Source organism: Tribolium madens, unplaced genomic scaffold (assembly GCF_015345945.1).
Source record: "Tribolium madens isolate multiple individuals breed KSU strain unplaced genomic scaffold, Tmad_KSU_1.1 Scaffold_20;HRSCAF=117;Tcas5.2_LG4, whole genome shotgun sequence".
Classification (NCBI taxonomy): Eukaryota; Metazoa; Arthropoda; class Insecta; order Coleoptera; family Tenebrionidae; genus Tribolium; species Tribolium madens.
In genome coordinates this window covers 13,372,485-13,394,842 of record NW_025400985.1, presented here as the reverse complement: position 1 = coordinate 13,394,842, position 22,358 = coordinate 13,372,485, and the positions used below count along the sequence as shown (strand labels likewise).

Sequence of the window (22,358 nt, the reverse complement as noted above, 5' to 3'; positions counted from 1 at the left end):
TTAATCAGGAATCCTTTATACTTTTATATAATTATCATTTACATTTTTGGAGAAACAAGAAAAAGTCAATTAATTACACATTTTACGACAGTACTTGAAGGTAATGCTTTCACAGCCTTTTTTCTTGACACGAATAATGAACCACATCGCCATTAGGGTACCGCACTAAAGCACTAAAACCAAACAATTTGTAAACAATTCAACCAACCAAAAACCCACCTCTGATTTCCAAATCTTTTCTTACAAACAGGACACACATTCAACTCGGTAACCAATACATGTTGACTTTGCAAATGCAGTCTCATTTCTTGACACTGCAAGTGTTCCGCATAGAGCAAACCTTTCAAAAGTTGAACTCTGCGTCTTTCTTTAACGGCTTTTTGCAAAGCAACAAGAAGGAATTTATGGATTCTAGTAACTGGTACGTTATCTGGTAAAATAGAAAGTACTTCAAGAGGGTCCATCTTGAAAGCGTGCTCTTTCAAAAGATCCAAAGCCAACTCTAAGTCGGGTTGTGCCGTCTTTGGCGATAGAGTCAACCCTGGTAAAGCTAGAGGACAACTGTCGGGATTCAACACCAACTTGATCAAATTTGGATACACCTAAATACAAAGAAATCAATCAAAAATAAATTGTTTTTGAAGTGATTACACAGGGCGACAAAAACAAAGTCATGTCGTGATAACTTGACAAGTTTTATATTATTTTGTTTGTCTTAGTGAGACAAATCAAATGCACTAAAAAAATTCAAAAAGTCCACACACTTTGAACTAAATAATTTTTTTCTACTTTAAATGAATTTAAAATACTTTAACTTTAACAAATCATTACGCAATAACTATTAGGCCGATTTCCTTCAAATAAAGACTTTTCTAAAGGGGTGGCCTTGTCTTTTAGAATGATATAAAATTTGAAATTGAATATTGGCAAACTTCGAAGTAAATCGAAGTAATCTAAGAAAAACCCTACGAGTAAATTATTTTTTCATCATTATTATCGTGTCTTTATTAGTTGTAATCCAAATTTTTAAAAGAATATACCGAGTAGTTTTCAAGATATGATTTTTTGAAGTTAAGGTTTGCTAATCAAGCATTGCTCCATATAGGAGAAATGCATGTTAATCTTACTTAAAATTGCATTTTTATAAAAGTATTTGATTTAAGACTCTTCTTTTGCTTAAAAATGGTCAATTGCACCTTCTTTGTTCTAATTAGAATAAACAAAAACTGTTTTACTTAAAACAAACAAAGAGCGTACTAGTTAAAGCAAATAAAGAGTTTTTTGTTCTAAAAATGATCACTGATCATTGAGCAAAGAGGCTCCTAAGTTTAAGACACGAGTCTTAAATATAAGGGCAAATCTTTTTCAAATCAAATCACTTTTCATTCAGATTTCGACTTGTTCACTTTGTTCTAGCTTTCTGAACTTTTTTTGAAAATGTTCTGGGCAAATGCTTTCTCATCACTTTCGAATGATGTTAAATGCAATAAGTCATCTGATTTATTTTGTTGGTACTTTCTACGATTAGCTTCAGTTAGTTTGTAGGTAGTAGTTGTTGTGATAACAGTTGCACACGAAGCAACTGACTTATTGCATTCAACATCAGTAGAAAGTGATGAAAAAGCATTTGCTGAGAACATTTTCAAAAAAAGTTTATAAAGCTAGAACAAAGTCAACAAGTTGGAATCTGAATGGAAAGTGATTTAATTTGAAAAAGATTTGCTCTTATATTTAAAGATACTGCTTTAAACTTCTAAATCCTTTTTGCTCAATGATCAGTGATCATTTTTAGAACAAAAAAACTCTTTATTTGCTTTAATTAGTACGCAGGTACTCTTTGTTTGTTTTAAGTAAACAAATAGTTTTTGTTTATTCTAGTTAGAACAAAGAAGGTGCAATTGACCATTTTTAAGCAAAAGAAGAGTCTTAAAACAAATACTTTTACAAAAATGCAATTTTAAGTAAGATTAACATGCATTTCTCCTATATGGCGCAATACCTGAATAGCAAACTTTAACTTAAAAAAAATCACATCTTAAAAACAACTTTGTATATTATTTTAAAAAATTGGAATCTTACTAATAATAAGATGCTCTACACGATGGTGACAAAGAAAAAAAAATTAGTCGTAGGATTTTTCTTAGATTACTTCGATTTAAGTACTTCGAACTTATTCGAACACTGTTCGAAGAAAAATTTGCCAATATTCAATTTCAAATTGCATATCATTCTAAAGTGCAAGTCCATCCCTTTAGAATGGTCTTTGCTTGAAGGAAATCGGCCTAATAGTTATTGCGTAATGATTTTTTAAATTTAAAGTATTTTAGATTCATTTAAATTAGAAAAAAATTATTTAGTTCAAAGTGTGTGGACTTTTTGAAATATTTTTAAGTGCATTCGATTTGTCTCACTGCGGCGAACAAAATGATATAAAATTTGTCAAGTTGTCACGACATGACTTTTTTTTTGTCGCCTGTGTTATTAATTACACTTTGACATCCTGGTGTGTTTGACTCGTAGATTTTTTGGGCATATTCCACAGCTTTTGATACGTCGCCTAAAGCTCGAACGTAAATAGCCAATGATTGTTCGTGTTTCCCCAAACGTCCCAATATTATAGCTCTCTCTTCTAGTAAACTGTCAGTGGGGAAATGTCCAAGAACAGTATCCGCAGTATAGTGTGAACTTTTCTTAAGAAAATCGAGCAATTTTTTACGAGTGTGTTCAGCTGCAGCTCCCTCACTTATCGCTTTTTCTCGATATTGGTGCACTAGTGCATTGTGAAAAAGTGGATTGGTGTCCTCCCAAACATGCACCACGTGTTCAAGATACGGAATAACAACACAACTATGCGAACGTAAAAGAAAATCCAAGACACGTGGCCGAGGCAAGGCCTCAACTTCCGCTAAATCTTCCGTAAATATCTTAAAGTGTCAAAATTTCAATAAAAGCTCAAACAATGTAAAAATTTCACCTTTAAACCTTCTTCAGGTGAAGCTGTYAACACCCAATCGGAAAACTCAATAATGAGTCCCATGTTGTCGGCTCCCAAGTGTTGGAGGTAAGCAATGGTGCGTTCGACTCCGGCCTCCTCTTGCAACAGTTCTAATGCGCGTCTGTGTTGACCTTTTGTCTGGTATAAAATGATAAGTTCATTGTGTTTTCCCATTTTCTTGAGGATTTTTTCAGTTTCGCCCAAATGACAATGATTGAGGCGTAGTAAAGGAGCAACTAGTGCGTCGTTGGTTTGTAAATAACATTTGAGTAGAGTTGTGTCGATGATTTGTAAAAGCTGTTGCGTGGATTTGCTGAAATTTGGCTTTTCGTTTAAATTACCTCTTGCATTCAAGTTCGCCTAAAAGCAGAGAAATTTTTGGTAAAAATAAAAAAATATTTCATTTCATTTTATGGTTTACAATTTTTTTATATTGAAAAATTGCCATAAAATAAAGGATGCGCCGGGATAATTTATCTCCAAAATTGTACAGGGTGTCCCAAGTTTTAAGGCCCGCGCAAAAATAAAGATTTCTAATTGATTTAAAAAWTTTTTGCTAGTGCAAACGATAGACTTCAATTTGATGCTTTGATATTGTTTAAAATTTTTAGGGTATATCAGTGAGACCCTAAAAACCAAAGAAATTTTTTTTTTATTAACTTGAATCTTTTCTACATGATAAAATTCCTTATTTTTTTCTAATGGTAACTGTGAAAATTGAATAATGTAAAAACTGATAGATTTTAAGTAATTAACATTTTAAAACAGAAAATTGCGAATTCTGGTAATTTATGGTCAAGTTAGGGATGATGTGCTGCTACAATAGAGTCCGGGTACGTCATAAATGTCATTGCGGACCTTGAAATTTTTTTCCTCCAAATTTAATTTTTAAGGTCTCACTGTCATACGCTAAAAATTTTGTGCAAAATATCAAATTAAAGTGTATGTAATTCTCTACCGTTTACACTATCAAAATTCTTTTTTAATCAACTGGAAATATTTATTTTTACGCCGGCCCTAAAACTTGGAACACCCTGTACAAATCAGATATCATCGTTTTGTCTACTTGCTAGTGTAAATTCCGTTACTTTGACTTTCAAGAAGATTTCAAATAATATTAAATATGTAAATAAAAAATTAACGATAAACAAAAAAGTTATGGTAGTTTGATAACTACTCACTTTACAATGTATCCATTTAAAACTTATCCTAAAAACCTAATATACAGGGTGTTAAAAAAAGAATGTAAAATATTTAAGGAGGTAATAGTATGGACCAAAATAAACAAAAAAAAAGTTTTAATAAACATGGGTAGGCCAAGAAAAGGTTCCGGATTTCGAATTTTTAGAATTTTCACTAGAAGCTTCTCTTTTTTTGTTGGAACAGATTGCAAATAAATGTATCTTCGATATCTCCAAAATCGTTACTTTGCAGACCCAAGTTTATTAAGACTTTTGCATTTCTGTCTTGTTTTACATCGTAATTCATATTAAAACATCACACCAGAATTCTAAAAACCTTAGAAATTCGTAAGAATATTAAAAAAAAGAAAAATAGCATAAAAGCTTTCCAACATGAAGTAAGAAGTATAAACAAAAAAAAATTGAATTTGCAATTGTCAAGTAGATCTTCCGAATTTCTTTATCTTTTTCATTATGTTCACCTTCTTCAGCTTTTTTTTCGACATTCGTAGTTTTTTATCTGATTTTCTTGTATCGTTTTTATTTTTTGTTCTCAATTTTTTTTTGTTATATCTTTTCCCAATTGTTAAATTGTTTTGTTTCAACCACATAAATAATAAGTTTTTTTCTTTATTTTTTCAGTTGTCGGATTGTTTTCTTTTTTTCAATTTTTTGATTCTACCTCCGTATATTATTTCCAAAAATCACTGTTCTATTTCTCATTTTTATTAAAATAACTCTTCTCAATTTCTTCAGAATAAGTTTTCAAGTTTTTATTTAATCCAAAACACTTCAAGTGGACTCAAAATTGGTTAAGTCGGTGGCAAAGCACATAAAACCCATTTTTTCATTTAAAATTATTAGTCCTTAATAATAATCACGATAATTACAATAGGCCATAATACGTATAACTAAAACATTTCAAGTGGACGTAAATCTTTTCTTGGTGTCAAAATTAACTAAACAAGGAATTTTTTCTTTTTTAACATAATAATAATGGTACTACTAATCATAGGTCGAAATGTAAGTAAAACACTAAATAAGAAATTTCAAGTGGACTCAAATTAGGTTAATTTTGGTGTCAAAATTACACAAAATCAACTATTTTTTTGTTTTACATTGTAATAAGACAAAAAAATACATTGCATACCAGACCACATTTCTAAAAACTAAAAAAAAACGTAAGAGCTTTACAACATTTGCCTCCTTACGTAGAAGAGTTGGACAGAGCCAATCCAGGGCAAGAATATAGAGATTCTCGACTGAAATTTGAAAATAAAAGAAGAAAATACAAAGATTTTGCTCCCGATCAGAAGAAGAAGAATCGAAGTGGATGAAGAAGATGAGTTGTACGAATTGATTCAAGAAATGAAGAAAGATGAAGAGGAACGAAACGAAAGTGGGGATGATATGAAAGTTATATCTAATCCAAAGATTTGAAGACACAATGAATGAGTGTGGATTGTTAGCAAAGTCTATAGCTAGTTTGAGGAAAGATATCGCGGAGTTCTGTGATAGTATTGGGGAGTTTTTTGCTAAAACAAGTGGCAAAAAGGGAAATTTGATAAAGCAAGTTGAAGAAAAAGAAGAAGAGGAGAATATGGATGAATTTGAAGAGTGTGAAGGTGTGAATGAAGATGAAGTCAATCCGATTGTTACACGGAAAGTTATACAAACTCTAGAAATACAAGTTGTCAATGAAATGTAATTTTTTTTAGAAATAAAGTGTGGCTTTTTTCGCAAACTATTTAAGACGTATTACCAAAAAAGAATAAAATTTAAGAAACTGCCAATCTTCTTCCCTTCATCATCATCTTCATTTTCTTTAGTTTTTTTCGACATATAGTTTTTTATTTGGTTTTCCCGTTTTTATTTTTTTGTTCTTTAAATTGTTTATTTAATTTTTTCTCAATCCGAAACCGTTTTTTTCCGCGCTCATACAGGGTGCGCCAGAGAAAAATTTCAAGTAAAATAAGTTACAAGGTACATGAAAAAAATGTTTAAAAAATTCTCTGTCAAATGATTTTGACACATATTTTTTGACATTTGATATTTTTGATGTCTATTTAATGATACTGATAATCTTGTATGTTTTTTTACAATTATTGAGTAAAAGTAARTTTTTTTTTTAACAGAAATAAATAGTCAAGGAGTAAATTTTAAACTCTCATAACTTCGAAATTTTTATTTAAAAATCTTTTTTAACATTTTTTCCGTGTTCCTTGCATCTTACCTTATATGTCATTTTTGTCTGGGGCGCGAGTTCTGGCGCACACTATATGTATTAAGACTTTTTTGTTTGTTTTGGTCCATACTATTACCTCCTGAAATATTTTGCAATCTTTTTTTAACGCCCTGTATTACCTGTGTTTCTGATTGAAGACGATATCTCATTTCAGTTAAATAATCAATGAGTGCCAACAATCCCGTTTCCAGTTCTTTTTCAGTCAAATCTTTTGGAGGTTCAGGATAGTCTGTAGAAACTGTCTGTTGAGGAAGTAAATCAGGAAACAATCGAATCACATCATATGGATCAGTTTCAAGTTTTAAAAATTCTTTCATACTTTCACGAAATTGCTTATTGACAAACAAATCATAAGCCAATAAAGTTTGAATTTGATGAATTTTCTCCTTCTTATCTTCCTCATTTTCATTTGATATTTCCTATAAACAAAAATTTTAATTATTACTACAGGAGTGATTAATAATCAGCCTACAGTCAATTTCAAAGCCAATTGAAACTGTTTCGATTCCAACAAAACTTTTCTCTGTTTTGCTACATCAACAGCACGAATACACCAAACTTGACTAACAGATGCTGCATAGAGTAAACCCTGTTGACATGTTATAATAAACCGGACTTTAGAAAGGTCTTGTAAAGTCTGAACCAAACCACATGGTTCCAAAGTTTGGACTTCTATACATTCTGGGAGAACTCCAAGGGCAAATGGTTCATCCCATGCCAACGTTAATGGGACATCTGACCATCGCAAGGCCTTTGTTTTCTCCGTCTGGCCTTTGGTGTTCACTAAGACAGTCTGCGATTCTCTACATAATGCAAACGTTTTATCTGAAGCCTTGACAATACAAGGCTCACTAGAGCGACTACTACTGGTTGGGAAAAGGTCAGTTTGTTGTCCATTCAACTAAAATTGTGTTGTCTTTAATTTCTTTGTAAACAAAACTGCATAATAACCTCAATTAAAGCATATTCGCCCCTATACCCCACACAGATAGTTTCCTCACACCAAACCATTGATTTTGGGACTTCAGCCAAACTAATATCTTCCATAAGTTGGAAGAATTCATTGTTTTTAAGGTAATATAACTGGAGCTTTCTTTTAACAGCTACAGCTAATCTAACTAGAGTACTAGTCACCCCAGTTAAAGAAGTCGGCTTTTGAATATTAACTGCAAAAATTGTCGCCCCCTTAGATTTCTGCACTTGATGTACTGTTGTGAAATTAATTGCATTGATGTCGTGTAACTGTATTAAGTTATCTAAAATTGATGAAACACATTTTACTATTTCAAAGTCCTATAATTTTGATTACCCACCCGTTAGGCTTATCAACAAATGATATTCGGGAATTACTTCCAATTGTTGAACGGCCTTTTTACTGAATGATTTGTTATATCTCATCAATTGCACTTCGCATTTTTCATCGTTTTGAACCAGACTATACATAAAAAGGTGTCCTTGTCGGGTGCCCACCAAGAGATTTTCATCTACAATGGCGAAATCATTTAGGTTGTTAAAATTATTGATACAAACCGTAAGCAGTTATTGCTTCAATTTGAGAAGTCAATTTTAGAAGAGAATGAACTTGATAAGCTTCATGCATTGTTGTTTTGTTGTCTTGTCAAAGTGACAGAAACTTAACCTAAAAAAAACATGAATTTAAAAATACATATCAAGATTATTGCCGTAGCATTTTATACATTTATTAAACAAGTTTAAAAACAAAGGTATTCTAGAATAGTTGTTTTATTTTCAAAAACAACAATTTTTTAATTTTTCTAATTTATGTTGGTGCTACGTTTTCCTCCAAAAAGGCAATGATACCAACCTTTTTCTTTCTTTCTTGTCAACTGTCAAGTGTTGGTCGAAGAAGGAGCAAAAATGGTAAGTTTTTTAATTATATTTAGTTCATCCGTTGATATTTTGTACGTATTTTACTCAAAATCTATTTTAAAAGTCATTGGACTTAATTATTTCTTTGTATTTTTCAGTCTGCTCACAAAACATTCATAATAAAGCGGAAGCTTGCCAAGAAGCTTAAACAAAACAGGCCTATTCCTCAATGGGTCCGTATGAGGACAGGAAATACAATTAGGTAAGTTTTTCTTATTAGGATAATACCATAAAAACGCAATATTTTATGTAATTAAGTTTCATAAATTTTTATGTAATATTTAAGGTTATGTACCGTCCGATCAAAAAAAATAAATAAATTACGAGTATACTCTTTTTCATATTATTGTGCATCAAGTAGGTTGTCCAAGTCTAAATGCATCTTTAATTTAAAGACCGGTTCACACAAAAAGTGTCATTAATGTCATCCAGAACAAATCTAATCACATTAATAATGCCAATTTTTTTATGTTTGCTGCCCTGTGTTAATTATATTGTTAATTTTTAATTATTTTTTGCTACCTGGGGTACACATTTATGTGAAAAAATAATTTTTAGGTAAGATTAAGGCTAGAATTGTTTGAATTTTTGCATGGTTGCCACCTTTCAACGACTACTTCGATGCACATTAATATGAACACGAATATAGGCGGTGATTAATGTCTGTCCTTCAGATGGCCAACCTGATTTTTGACATCAAATGTCAGCGTAAACTGACAAGTTTGCGTTTTATTCTTTTTGAGCGAAATAATGTTCACTTTAGAGCAGAAAATTTTTATTGTTGTACAAGAGGAAAAGGGTTTATGGGAATTTTCACTTTCAGTTTGTGTGGAAAATTTCCAGCCCAAATTCCTTGCCAATGTGTTGCTAACCGTAGAATTGAATCGACGCCTACTCTAATTTATTTTTTATTTGATCGCACGGTATAAACAACATAATATTTTAAATAATACCCACTTGTTACAATATCTGTGTATTACAATAATTACTCTCTGACATGTTCGGTTTAGTTATGTTGACCACTTTTTAGTTTTTAAGGTTTACAAGAGTTCAAACTCTAATTTATTAAAGTGGCACTTAAACACCTTGTAGGTATTGTAATAAAATGCACAAAGTTCATTAATTTAAATGTAATTTAGTTCATTTGTTAAAAACGTCTATAACCATATGAAAAACGTTCATTTGTTTTTGAATAACCATGTAATTTTGGCGCAATTGGATAAAATAATAGAGTAGGTAACAAAAAAGTACCTTAAAAATACTTGCACGGGGAAATATTGGATATTAGATAGTTTTTAATGACGTTCTTTAGTAATAAAGTATCTGATTAATCTTTTTTTTTTTCAGGTACAACGCTAAGAGGCGTCACTGGCGCAGAACTAAACTCAAGTTGTAAAATGTTTATGGATATGGCATATATTTAATAAACTATTTGTCATAATTGTTGGTGTTTTGTGAATTTTCGTCATGTTACTACATTTGAGTAAAACTCAAAAAAATTATTCACTAAGATTATTTAAACTGCCATGGAGTTGCAAAAGCCGTTGCTTTTGTCCTATAATTTTTAGTTGTTTTTCTCTTCAGGTTATATTGTTTCACAATGAAGGTCTCATTTACACACAAAAACACATTTAACATTTTGAAGAGTTTTTGTATCTTGTCATTAAAGCTTCTACTGAATATGTTGTTGAAAATGCTGCTTTTTTCAAATTTACATAAACTCGTTAAAAACGACTATAAAGGTGCGCCAGAACTCGCGCCCCAGAGAAAATTTTCAAGTAAGGTACCAGGATTTAGTAAATGTACAAAAATTTTGCAAATAAAAGCCACAAATAACATTGAACAGAGTTACAATTTAGGATACAACTTCCTTGTTTCCTCTTTTAATAGCTTATAGCAAAAAAACTTGGAAAATTATTTTTCCAACAGAAGTAAATAGTCAAAGTGCAAAACTTTAAACCCTCATAACTTCGAAATTTTTATAGATAATTTTTTTAACATTTTTTCCATGTTCTCGGTATCTTACCTTATATGGCATTTTTCTCTGGGGCGCGACTACTCGCGCCCTGTATAAGTTTGTGTATGGAATAATACGATACAAAAAAGTAAAAACTTAAAATGTTTTATTCTTTCACCATCTACTACAGAAATTATGTATTTAACATGAAATTAAAGCCAACATTAATGATTTTACCCCAAAAAAACACCAATTCTTAAGCTTTGGTAATACCAACAACTCCACAAGCCAAACGAGCGCCAGCATTTCCAGTGGTTTTGCTCAATTCGTGTCCTCCTTGTCCCAAATCATCGGGATCAGCATGAACCACCAAAGTGCGTCCAATGATGCTATGCTCTCCCTCCAAAGAGATAATCTTGTCAGTAATGTTAACTTTGGCAACTCCATCACCTCCGGCTTCAACATTCCCCAAGTCTCCTACATGGCGCACGTCGTGGGTCGGACCGCCGTGGTCCTTACCATGGGGGTTGAAATGAGCTCCAGCCGAAATGCATCCATTGGTATTATCCCCAAACTCGTGGATGTGGAATCCATGCAAGCCTTTCTTGAGTCCAGTCACTTCGCCAGTGACTTTCACAGGAGATTTACCATTCTCCTGGGTGAAGAAAATGGTCCCCTTGACTTCACCATTTAGGACACACACTGCTTTTGTCGGCATTTTGTTCTAGAAAAAGTCGAATGGTTTGCAGGTAGAGAAGTGACTAAGCAAGAGTTTATCACTACTATAAATTAAATACAAGGAGGGGTAGAGGCCAAGGTCTGTAATTTTTAATTTGTCAGATCCCGGTATCAATCGAAAAGTGAGGTTAAGTCATATTTTTTTTTAATTGTCATTTCAATATTTTAAAAGCCTTATCAACAATAATTATACGTATAATAATAGCAATACTTACCCAATTTAATAAAATTGGAAGGAATGTCTGGTTTAATACTTTTTTAACAAAAAAATGCGACTCACATAAACTCTCAAGGTCAAATTGAGGACACTGTAGAGGGCGCTGTGGTCGGGTCAATTAAAAAAAAAAACGCGAATATAACAAAATCTTAAATAACTATTTTTTGAATTGCATGAAAATATCTTAAAATTTAACACGATGGAAAGCTAATTTTTACATTTAATGCTATATTTATTTGTAGTTTCTTTTGGTTAGTGACATTGGCCACACTGTGATCGGCTGTCAACTGTCACTATCTAGACCAAAGGGCCCCCAATTCAGACGGTTTTTGCAGCCTTTCTTTCAATTAAAACAACGTAAGATGTCTAAATTAATAGCACAGGCTCCAGTTTTGGCCGCAAGTAAGCATTTGCTACAATTTTTCTTGTATATTTGATTTTTGTCGATTACGTAATTGAGACTAGTTTAAGAGTATTATAATTTTTTTTTGCTGTAGGACTGGCAGCAGAGGCAAAACCACGTCTTGAGACATTTGTGAAGTACGCAAAAGTGGAGCTGACACCCCCAACTCTTGGAGATATCCCCGAAATTCGCAATGGTATAAGTCGATTGGTCAATGGAGCAAGGACAGGGCGCTGGAAGGAAACCCCTGTCAAAGAGGCATGGTTAAACACACTTGTTACAATTGAAGTATTGTGCTGGTTTTACGTAGGGGAATGTATTGGTAAACGTCACATTGTGGGATACGATGTTTAAAAAATTGTTAAATAACACGATTGTAGTTCATATTCTTCTCGTAAATGTATAAAAGTATTCAATCTTTTTTTACTGAAATGTTATTCGTACCCTAACTTTCTTCTTTTCATACCTTACGGTTTAAATATTAATTTTCTAAATTTTGAAGTCATTAAAATATGCAGCAACTAGAGAATTCTGGATTTAACATTTTTCGAGCGTTAGTTTGGACTTTTTGTAGATCCTAAACCTAAACACAAACTAAGAATAAACAAAATGTTGTGTTTTTCACGTTATGTTAAATTGGTAGCAAGCCTCGGGTATGTTAATACCGACACGAAAATACCATTCGTTTATATTTCTTATGGGTTATTTTATCTAAAGAAGGCCAGGGGGGGGGGGACCCAGGGGTGTGTGCATGCTCAACATCGACATGATTTTTTTTTAAAGATAGATCCAACAATGAGGCACATTTTAAAAATATTTCTATACATATACAGGATGTCTCAAATAAGATACACAACAAAGTTCTGTTTTTTTAAATGAAAACCCCAATTTTTTATTACAGTTCTGGATTCGCCACTAAATTGTCAATATAACGCACCTTAGTTTCTTAGACTTACCTGAAATAGTTTTTGACTTATGCCAATTTATGTGTCAAAATTACATCGTACATAGACCCACAAAAAAATTCATAACTTCAAAATTATTCAAGATAATTTAACCAACTTTTTTCCAGTTGATTCCTTAAGCTTTAGCGCGTCCTCTAAGATAAAGGCAAACTCAGAGTCGGTGTTCCATCAATTAGCAATAACTCGAATTTTTCAAATACAACACTATATTTTATTGCATCGTTGCATGGCATTTTTTATTATTTATTTTTGTCGATATGTATAGGATTTATGGGGTCTACTTTGTAAAATTTATGAAACTTAGTTGTGTATCTTATTTGGGACATTCTGTATATGAATAGAAATATTTTTATAATGTGCCTCATTGTTGGATCTATCGTTTAAAAAAAAAACATGTTGATAACTTGGATTGAAAAAAAGTTGTAATGCGTGCACGAACCCCTGGGTCACTCTGTAGGTATTAGTAGTTCACTATTTGAAACATTGTAGCTTACATTTTTTTTTATTTAATTTTCATAAGAAGCTTGATTTGAACAAATTCCTCAAAAACACCCAAAAATCGTGATTTGTTTTTAACTCCATTTTCTCTCAATGACAGATGGGGCCGGGAATTTCCCGGTTGGCCGCTGTCACCTTTATAATTTATTTTTTAGCAAATCTTATTCTGTTTTTTTAATGTAATTAAAATTATTCCAAACTAAATAATCTTTTTCCTACAAACATTATCTTAAAGTCAGTTTACAAAAGAAAGTTAATCCTCTTGTTGCCACAAACAGTATAGTTTCAGATAAAATAAAAATGGTGAAACTGACCCAAAATACGTTTCCTTCATGATTCGTAAGGGCTTAGAAACAGCTGTTTATTTAATAACAATAAGTGAAAGGGGTAAATTATAAAAAAATGTCTATTTTTAAAATTAAAAATCATTTAACATTAACAAAAAGCCTGAAATATCAATCTTCGAAATGCGACTGTTCCTCGAACTGCTGGTCATACTGTCCTAACAATCTCTGACTTTTCGGATCGAAAGGACTCTTCAAAAACACAGTCGCTGGATACCTCTTATCCAAAACTTCAATTTGATAATTCCCACTTTTCAAAAACTCATCGGTAACCACTTGCCCTTTCGGATGTTCAATGTATCCAATTCCAATACTACAGTCAAGGTTATACCCATAATCTCCCCTTCTCAAATACCCCACAATAGTATCATCTCTCCATATAGTCTCCAATCCGTAAAGAGCAACCTGATCCTCCAATGTAAAGAAAACCCTTCTTTTCTTCACTCCATCTTCTTTCATTTTTTGTACATGTTGTTTACCCAAATACTGCCCATCTTTACGACAGATCCCTTGCAAATTCGCTTCGACTGGATTGTCATCAATCCTAAGATCGTGGTTCCACAAATGGTAACCCTTTTCGAGACTAAGAGAGTACAAAGCGCGAAAACCGGCATGTTTTAAATCGAAACCTCGACCAGCGTCGACCACTTTATTGAAAACGGCGACACAAGACGCCACAGGAATGTGCAATTCGTAACCTAATTCACCAATAAAACTGACTCTCATCGCACGACAGACGTGACCATTGACTTGAATAATGTGCGACATCCCCGGAGGAAACTTTTCGTCGGTGATTGGAGTTTCGGTGATTGATTGCAAAAGTTCTCGACTTTTGGGTCCTTGGATTGAAAGTACACCTAATTTATCGGTAATATCACTAATGAGCGCTTTGAAATTCTTTTTGGTTATTTCTTTTTTAAAGTGGGACACTGTTTGATAACCGGACGCGCCCCCAGCGACGATGTAGTACCCTTTGCCCTTTAAAATAGGGCCAACGAGAGTACCGACGCCTTCTTCTAACGCTGTGACTGTGACATCGGCTTCAACCCCTCCTTTACTGTTCAGAGAGCAAGTGTAGACGACTCGTCCTGGTTCTTTGTCAGTGTCGGCAGTAAAAATCCAGTCGGCGGCTTTTTCAGCATCAGGACCTGTTAAGTACATTTTGGTGAAGTAGGAGAGGTCGAAAAGTGCAACATTGTTTCTTGCCGCGTTGGCTTCTTCTCCAATCTGGACAAAAATGTTAATACAAAACAATTTTTAAGTGAATTAGTTACCAAGTCGTGATGTTTGGAAAAGCCAAAAGTGTACTCTCCTTCCAACTCTTGTTCATATCTTTTGTCGGGATTGTCGACGTGGTCGTAGTAGCCGTACCAGTCGTAACCCCGCACAGGGGCTGTCCTGTCTTTAACGAAGTACCCGGGCCGCTCCCAACCTTGGGCTTGTTCCATTACGGCACCACTGGCCACTAAAGCCTGCAAATATGGGATTTTTGCAAATTATTTCAAAATACGGAATCAAACGTATTTTAGCTAAGCTACAGAGTATCAAGTAAATGAACAAAATAACCAAGATGCCTTGCAAGTATAATGAAATCGAAACAAACGTAAGGCGTCAGTATCAGAATTTGTGTTGAGATTTTTGAAAGTGCTTACTATTGTAATTAGTGCAGTTAGTAGTGCAAAATGCTGATGATCTACAATGTACCTCTCGTTTGCGATTAAGTACGGGTGTGTCAGAACTCGTGCCTCTGAGAAAAATTTCAAGTAAGATAATAAGTTACCAGGAACATGGAAAAAATGTTTAAAAAATTCTATTTGTCAAAAAAATTTGACATTTATTATTTGACATTTGACATTTTTTATGCCTATTTMATGATACTAATGATCTTGTATCGAGCGATCAAGATAATTTGTAATCGAGTCATCTTTGCATCCGAGAACGTATGTCTAACTGCACGTGAAACGTCAAATAAAATGACAAGTCAAAAGGTAAAAGGGACAAATGGGCTGGAATTAGTCGCCGACGTATAATAATACGAGTAGGACCGCTCTTTTTTGAAGGTAAATTATAAATTTAGTTATTATAATCATCACCTCTTTGATCATCCATTTTACACTTCGACTTGTCATTTTACATGACATTTTACAGACATACGTTTTCAGATCCAAGGATGACTCGATTACAAATTATCGTGATCGCCCGATATATGTTTTTTTTATAATTATTTAGTAAAGGTACAAAAATTTTGCCAATAAAAGCCACAAATAACATTAAATAGAGTTACAATTTAGGATACAGCTTCCTTGTTTCCTCTTCTAACAGCTTGTAGCAAAAAAAAACTTGGAAAATTATTTTTCCAACATAAATAATAAATAGTCAAAATGTAAAATTTAAATTCTCATAATTTCGAAATTTTTATAGTTAGAATTCTTTTTATATTTTTTCCATGTTCCTGGTATCTTATCATACATGTCATTTTTTTTTTCTTTGGAGTGCGAGTTCTGGCGCACCTATATTAATTAATTTCATTCGCTGCAGAAAAATAATAGTTTGTATTATTTCTATTGTCCTTCTAAACTTCAACACTAAAGAAATTTTTACAAATGGTCCATTTCAAAATTCAAGAATATACGCCATTTTTCGCTAAGTGAGTGACAATAGTGCACAAAATATTCAGAGAAAAACGAGTTTTTTATGGTAAAAGCTAATGTTTATGTGATTACGAATATTAATTCTTGTTTTTAATATAAAATTAAAATATACCTACTTTTAGTAGACAGTCTGTATATCTGTTGTTTATTTTGCAGAAAACGGTAAAAAAAAATTGTAGAACGAGTGCAGCGAGTATTAAAAAAATAAAAGCATTTTCTATCCATCCATCATATACTACACTGCAAGTGTTTTTTAACCCTAGGATTGTTTCAACCAACAGATTTACATAACATGAGCATTTTGACGTTATTTTGACCACCGAGATTTGAATTATTAAGTTGTATTATTGTTAAAATAATAATTGTTTATACAGGCTGTATTATAAAAAACGCCTCAAGTCATAACTTCATTATTTTTAAAGATATGAAAATACTTCTTAAACAAAGTTGAACAGTTTTTTGTCATCTATTGTTTGACATAGATGCTCAATCAATGCTCCTTCGTGTTTCACCGGAAGTGACATTAATTTCAGATTTTTTAATGTAACACTCTGTATATTTAGTTATTTTTGGGTTCCTTATTAAATTGTCTTTCAACAAGCTCACTTACTATTGTTTATCACTAACTTTTAATTCTAGGCAATTTAAAAATTAATTACATAAAGTAGGCTGTGGAACGACTAAACCTTTTTTTTTAATTTATCTAAGACAAGCAAACGATTGATAAGGAAAAACTGTTCAACTCTTAACAAATAAGTTTTATAACGTCTTTAAAAGTAATGAAATTATAGTTTGGGGCTTTTTTTATAATACAGCCTGTATAAACAAACGCTTTATTTACACTTTTTACATCTATACAATGTTTTTTASAAAGAGAGGTTTGCTACTTGTACACACACTAGGTTGCATTTTCGTTTTTTTTTTGTTGAGCCTTTTTCAGTTGTTAACTTTTAACTGGTGTGTTGCTTGTTGGTCTGTTTGTGCATTTTACAAAAATTTACAAATAGCTCTTAAAATTAAAAAAAAAAATCACACAAAGTTTGAATAGGTTTAAACACCCGGGTTATGTGTAATTACAAGAATTTTTTTTTATTCTGTAAACTACAATCTTTATGAAATATAACTTTAACTATTATGTTAAAAACATTATAAAGAAGGTATATCTATAATAATATAAAAATATCAGCATCATAGGGGGTTTTCTATAAAAAATTACAGAACTCAAAATCAAATAGAAAAAAATTTCATACTTAAAACTTAAACATTTTTTAAACACKTTAACTTTTACTAATATTAAATTTGTCTGTATACTCGTAGTTATATTTATGCTTGCTATGTGTAAACATCCTGTATAAACAATTTACTAAGTCGCTTTGAAAAAGTAGTATTTTATTATAGAGAAAATCATCGAAGTTTCAAACCTTTAGCGGATTTTTTGTAATTACAGAAAAAGGGAAAAAACAAACAGTTGTTAATATTAAAAATATGTTAAATTTTGAAAATTTTGTTTGAAAGTTTTTCAATAAGTGAATTGAAATTTGCATTTAACCCTAGATGCAACCTAGGTATTTCGTACCCGACTGATTGTTTAATTTTAAATTTCTTTTTTATTTTTGATATTTTTCGACAAAAACTCAATTTTATTTAAATATGTAGTAATGGTAGATAATTCCACAGGCGTTGTCGAGAAAAATAAATAAATTCAAAGACAAATTAAAATAAATCCGAATATTTTATCCTCGAAAAATCATATCACATTTTTATAGTACATTTTCATTCATCAATCAGAGAGTAAAATAGTTTACGCAAAAAATGCGTTTTGTTCAATTTGTTATATTTTTTAAAATAAAACACCGTGAAAATAAATAAATAAAACACTGTGAAATCGTAGCATAAGAGTCGACTGTAAACTAGTATGTGATGATTTTTTTTTGTCAAATTTTGACAAATTATTTTAGAAGCTTTATTCAATCACTATTATAAAATTGCGAGATCGATTTAAATAAAAAAAACATATTTTTTGAACACAAATAAAGCTAAAAATTTATGATTTTCAACAATTGTAAGTTATTCTAGTCAAAAAAAGTCAAATGACAGTATTGACCATCCAGTTTTATTACTTTATGATTTTCTATGTTATTTTTTCCCAAAAATTATTATTTAGCAACATCGATGCTCTTTAAAATCCTTAGATTAAGTTTATTTTTGTTATGATTATCTATCTTTGACCTCTTGGATACAAACAAGATTACTTCATTAGAAAATGCAATTATAATCTTCGATAATAAACAGACCTCTCACCTCATGAAATGGTCCAATTTTATGATTTCTGCCAGCTAAAGGTTGATCATGAGGAAAAACAATACTATAATTTTTCGCATAACATTCTTGACTAGTTTCCGTGACCCAAGCTCGATCCGATCGTTGATTGGGTGTAAATCTTCTTATATCATAGGTAAACATCGGCTCTTCTGGACGACCTTTAGCAATCCATATTGCCAACTGTTCTGCACAACCTCCACTCAGATTTATCCCCAAAGAATTGTAACCACAAGAATAGAAATAACCTTAAATTAGAAATTTTTATTTATTTATTTTTCTAAATGTTGGATTTACGTACCAGCAAGTCTTGGATCCTCGCCCAAAATCGGTTTATGGTCAGGTGTGAAGGCTTCAGCCCCACAAACATCCGACTTGATCCCTATATTCCCAAAAACTGGGGCTATATCCATGGCACTCTTTAAATGAACTTCAAATAAACTTTTATCCAATTCGAACAAACTGAATTGGAAATCGGAAGGCATGTCTTTGATTATTTCCGGATTGTTTTCGTAGCCTCCTAGATTGACACTGTCTCCTTGAATTCTGAGATATATAGACCCATCATGGTCCCGAATATTGGGCGTGTTTTTCACTTCTGGTATACTTTCAGTGACAATATATGAATGTTTCATGGGTACTATTGGTACATCCAGACCCACTAGATCAGCAATGTTTTTTGCCCAAACCCCTCCAGCATTCACCACACAACTTGTTTTGATGTTACCTTTTGATGTTTCAACTCCTGTAATTTTTCTCACACCCGAAGTTGAATCGGTTAAGATATTGTTGACTGGGCAATTTTCAATTACCTAAAATTGTGTTAAACAATGAAAAAATGGATTAATAGAAATAATTACTTGGCCCCCATTTGTTGTTGCGCCTTTTATGAGAGCTGCACAGTACATAGATGGGTCAGTAAATCCGTCTCCTGGAGAATAAAGAGCTCCTTTGAACTTGTTTGGATCAAGCATAGGTGAGAGTTTAGATGCTTCATTGGAGGAGATTATATGGCTTTCGATGTTGAAAAAGTGTCCAAATGTGTGAAGGCGTTTATATTCTTGGATTCTTTCCTACAAAAAAGCATTTTTTATCATAAATCATTTTTATTTAACTTTAATTAATAGTATATGTTTATCATCGACGAGACGAATCTTATCAGTATCCGCAGTACATATTTCAAAAAATAATTGGTGGAATGGTTTCCAATATTTTGTTTACAACATTTAGAGGAAAACACTTTAAATAAGTAAATAAGTAAAGCTCGTATAATGGGTCAATTACAGCAATTTTTATCCTTTTTAAAGTTAGGTATCTATCTGTGGATTTTATACTTTTCGATTTCTAATTCAGATTTCGAAAATTCAAGTTTGAAATGTTAATTTAAAAACTAGAACTTTTGGTTTAAAACTGAAGTTTATTTTGAAACTGTGAATTCCAAGTTTCAATACATATTTTTGAGGGTCGGAATTAAATATTTAACTTACCACAAAATATGAGTTTAAAATTCGGAACCCTATGTTTCAAATAAATATTTCGGTTCAAATTTTTGACTATGATGACAATTCAATTAAAAATTTCAAGCTTCGAAGTTCACGTCAGCATTTTGTCTGAAGGTCAGAATTCCAAAATTTGATTTTTTTTAAATTCCGATTTATAAATGCCGAATTCTAACTTATCTAAAAAATTGAGATCGGAAATCTAATTTATAAAACAACATTGGAATTTTAAATTTTAGTTTTAGATTCTTATTATTTGAATTTTAGATTCGAGAATAAAAATTCCGACTGAATTCTAATTAACCCCAAAATCCGTGAAAAAAAATACAATGTTCAGATTGAAAATGTTCACTTTCAAGCTTGAAATTTGTAATTATTTAGGTACTTCTACTAGAATTGAAAATTTCGATCTTTAATAAATCATATTTTTTGTTAAACCAGAAATTGTGATAAACACATGAAACCAAATTAGGATTTTGTAATTTTACTGTAACTCAGAATTTTAAGGCCTCGAAATATTAATTTTCAAATTCGATTTCAAATTCTAAATTTCGATATAGTGCTAAATTTTACCTTATCAATAAATTTTTACTTTATAATTCAAATTTAGAAATAAACTAGAACTAGTTTAAAACAAGATTTATATTTAAAGTTTAGAATTGTTAATTACAATTTTAAAAATTTTGTAAACTGAACTATTAAAAATCATTTCAGATTTACCTGTTTTTAGTTTGAAACTCGGAATTTGATGTTTTAAATAATGTACAAATTCAGAATCTTATTAGACTTGAATAAAATAATATATTTCTACTTGAAGTTGACTTTTAAACCAGAAATTCGGAATTTAATATGATGTTAATTATGTCAATATTTTGAAACAAAAAAAACGCTTCGAATAATAATATTTTAAAAACTATAACTAGATTTAAATCAATAAAATTACATTTAACAGGTCTATGAGAACAATTTCAAATTAAGTCAATATATCCTTTCCAAATAAATATTGCACTTATGAGTAGTTATTACTAAAATTCCTCGTTATTGCTCATAACACAGTACTTATAATAATGGAGGAGTAAATAATCAAACTTTGATGTTTATTACAAATTATTCTTTTATTTGACAAACATGTAAAATCAATAGAAAAAACTCCATTTTTTTATTTTATTTATCACAGCTTTTAAAATTTTCGTTTAAGAAAAATTCGACATTTCAAAACCATAAAAATAATTATTTCGACAATAAAAATAAACGCCAAGGATATAAACATAGTAATTAGGCAATTACATCGATTTTATTTTTGTTATATTTGCGAATATGGTATCAAAAAATGATAACAATTTCATCCATTAAAACAGGTACATTACAATTGAGTTAATGAACTTTCAGTTATTTTCCAAGATAATAATTAATAAAAATATTTATATTTAGAAACAACTTGTGATGTAGATAACAGTGTTATTGCATAAGGATTAGAATTTCAGAATACTAAAAAGCTCTTTATTTAACAAATAATAAATATGCTATTTAAAAATAGCATTTTAAATTTTAATTGTAATTTCTTCCAGAAATACATTTATCCAAATAACTTACCTCTGTTTTGGCAATGAAGAGTCCCCCATTATTAATCCACCCCGTATTAAGTCCCGTTTCTTTTTCCAAATCTATGAGAAGTTTCCTCGTTGATTCCAACAATTTTATGTCAACATCACTGGGTCTTAGTCTCCAACATAAGGCGCTTGTATGCCAAGTGGTTCCACTTGTTATTTTGGCTTTTTCGAGCAAAACAGCCTTAATACCTCTTTTGGACAAGTGGTAGAGAAGGCTACAACCGGCCACACCACCACCTATTTTATTTATTTTAGCCAAAACAAAAAAAACACCAAATAAGTTACTTACCAATTACAACAACATCGGCTTGGTTAGGGAGTTGATTTTCGGTGGTGTATTTGTGTATTTGGAGTTTCGGTATTTTTTTCGTTTTTAGAATCCTTCTGCCGGTTATTCGCAACATGTTTGTGTTTACAAGTGGTGATGTTCGTCGTACGCTGGACTAATTGACTGTGATTGGATGTGGTTATTCTATCATAACATTCATAACAACTCTGACCCTAGTTTATTTGTTGAAACTATTAATTGTCCATTATCAGCTCGTGACGTGTATTAAATTTAAAAATATTTTTATTTTTGGATCAAACCGTGTTTGTATTTTCTATCTATCAATTCTTATCGTGACTGGATACCTAGTAACTATTTCTTCTTATTATTCCTACTTATCAATTTATTTATTACAATAGAACCTCTATAGTCCGAACTAATTATTACAACGGGTTCGAAGTGACAATTAGGAGTATCAAATTAACATTTATTCAATCCTCTATCTCGGCTGATGCCTCAACGCTAAATTGTTCTCAAAAACAAAATTCAATTTTATGGTCTTGTATAATAAATAACTA

General features: G+C 31.5%; 5 protein-coding genes across 5 annotated transcripts; 2 read left to right on the top strand and 3 right to left on the bottom strand.

Moving 5' to 3' along the window:
• Positions 1–8,168, bottom strand: LOC123005494 (vam6/Vps39-like protein). The gene is made up of 10 exons (XM_044399279.1): positions 8,119–8,168; positions 7,952–8,060; positions 7,735–7,905; positions 7,373–7,677; positions 6,894–7,322; positions 6,541–6,840; positions 2,975–3,355; positions 2,490–2,924; positions 220–602; positions 1–173 (listed from the first exon to the last, which is right to left on the bottom strand). Exons 2-10 carry the CDS (start codon positions 8,019–8,021, stop codon positions 110–112), a joined length of 2,538 nt encoding a protein of 845 aa, XP_044255214.1. The 5' UTR covers positions 8,022–8,060; positions 8,119–8,168; the 3' UTR covers positions 1–109.
• Positions 8,160–9,752, top strand: LOC123005495 (60S ribosomal protein L39). The gene is made up of 3 exons (XM_044399280.1): positions 8,160–8,302; positions 8,410–8,513; positions 9,659–9,752. Exons 1-3 carry the CDS (start codon positions 8,300–8,302, stop codon positions 9,705–9,707), a joined length of 156 nt encoding a protein of 51 aa, XP_044255215.1. The 5' UTR covers positions 8,160–8,299; the 3' UTR covers positions 9,708–9,752.
• Positions 9,753–10,417: 665 nt separating this feature from the next.
• On the bottom strand, positions 10,418–11,378 carry LOC123005997 (superoxide dismutase [Cu-Zn]). Its single transcript, XM_044400114.1, has 2 exons — positions 11,222–11,378; positions 10,418–10,992 (listed from the first exon to the last, which is right to left on the bottom strand). Exon 2 carries the CDS (start codon positions 10,984–10,986, stop codon positions 10,525–10,527), a length of 462 nt encoding a protein of 153 aa, XP_044256049.1. The 5' UTR covers positions 10,987–10,992; positions 11,222–11,378; the 3' UTR covers positions 10,418–10,524.
• A 1-nt stretch (position 11,379) lies between these two features.
• On the top strand, positions 11,380–12,047 carry LOC123005998 (ATP synthase subunit g, mitochondrial). Its single transcript, XM_044400116.1, has 2 exons — positions 11,380–11,625; positions 11,721–12,047. The coding sequence occupies exons 1-2, from the start codon at positions 11,586–11,588 to the stop codon at positions 11,978–11,980; spliced, it is 300 nt and encodes a 99-aa protein (XP_044256051.1). The 5' UTR covers positions 11,380–11,585; the 3' UTR covers positions 11,981–12,047.
• Positions 12,048–13,477: 1,430 nt separating this feature from the next.
• Positions 13,478–22,126, bottom strand: LOC123005996 (sarcosine dehydrogenase, mitochondrial). The gene is made up of 7 exons (XM_044400113.1): positions 21,802–22,126; positions 21,496–21,749; positions 19,264–19,476; positions 18,705–19,215; positions 18,386–18,651; positions 14,708–14,905; positions 13,478–14,660 (listed from the first exon to the last, which is right to left on the bottom strand). The coding sequence occupies exons 1-7, from the start codon at positions 21,914–21,916 to the stop codon at positions 13,545–13,547; spliced, it is 2,673 nt and encodes an 890-aa protein (XP_044256048.1). The 5' UTR covers positions 21,917–22,126; the 3' UTR covers positions 13,478–13,544.
• Positions 22,127–22,358: the final 232 nt, after the last annotated feature.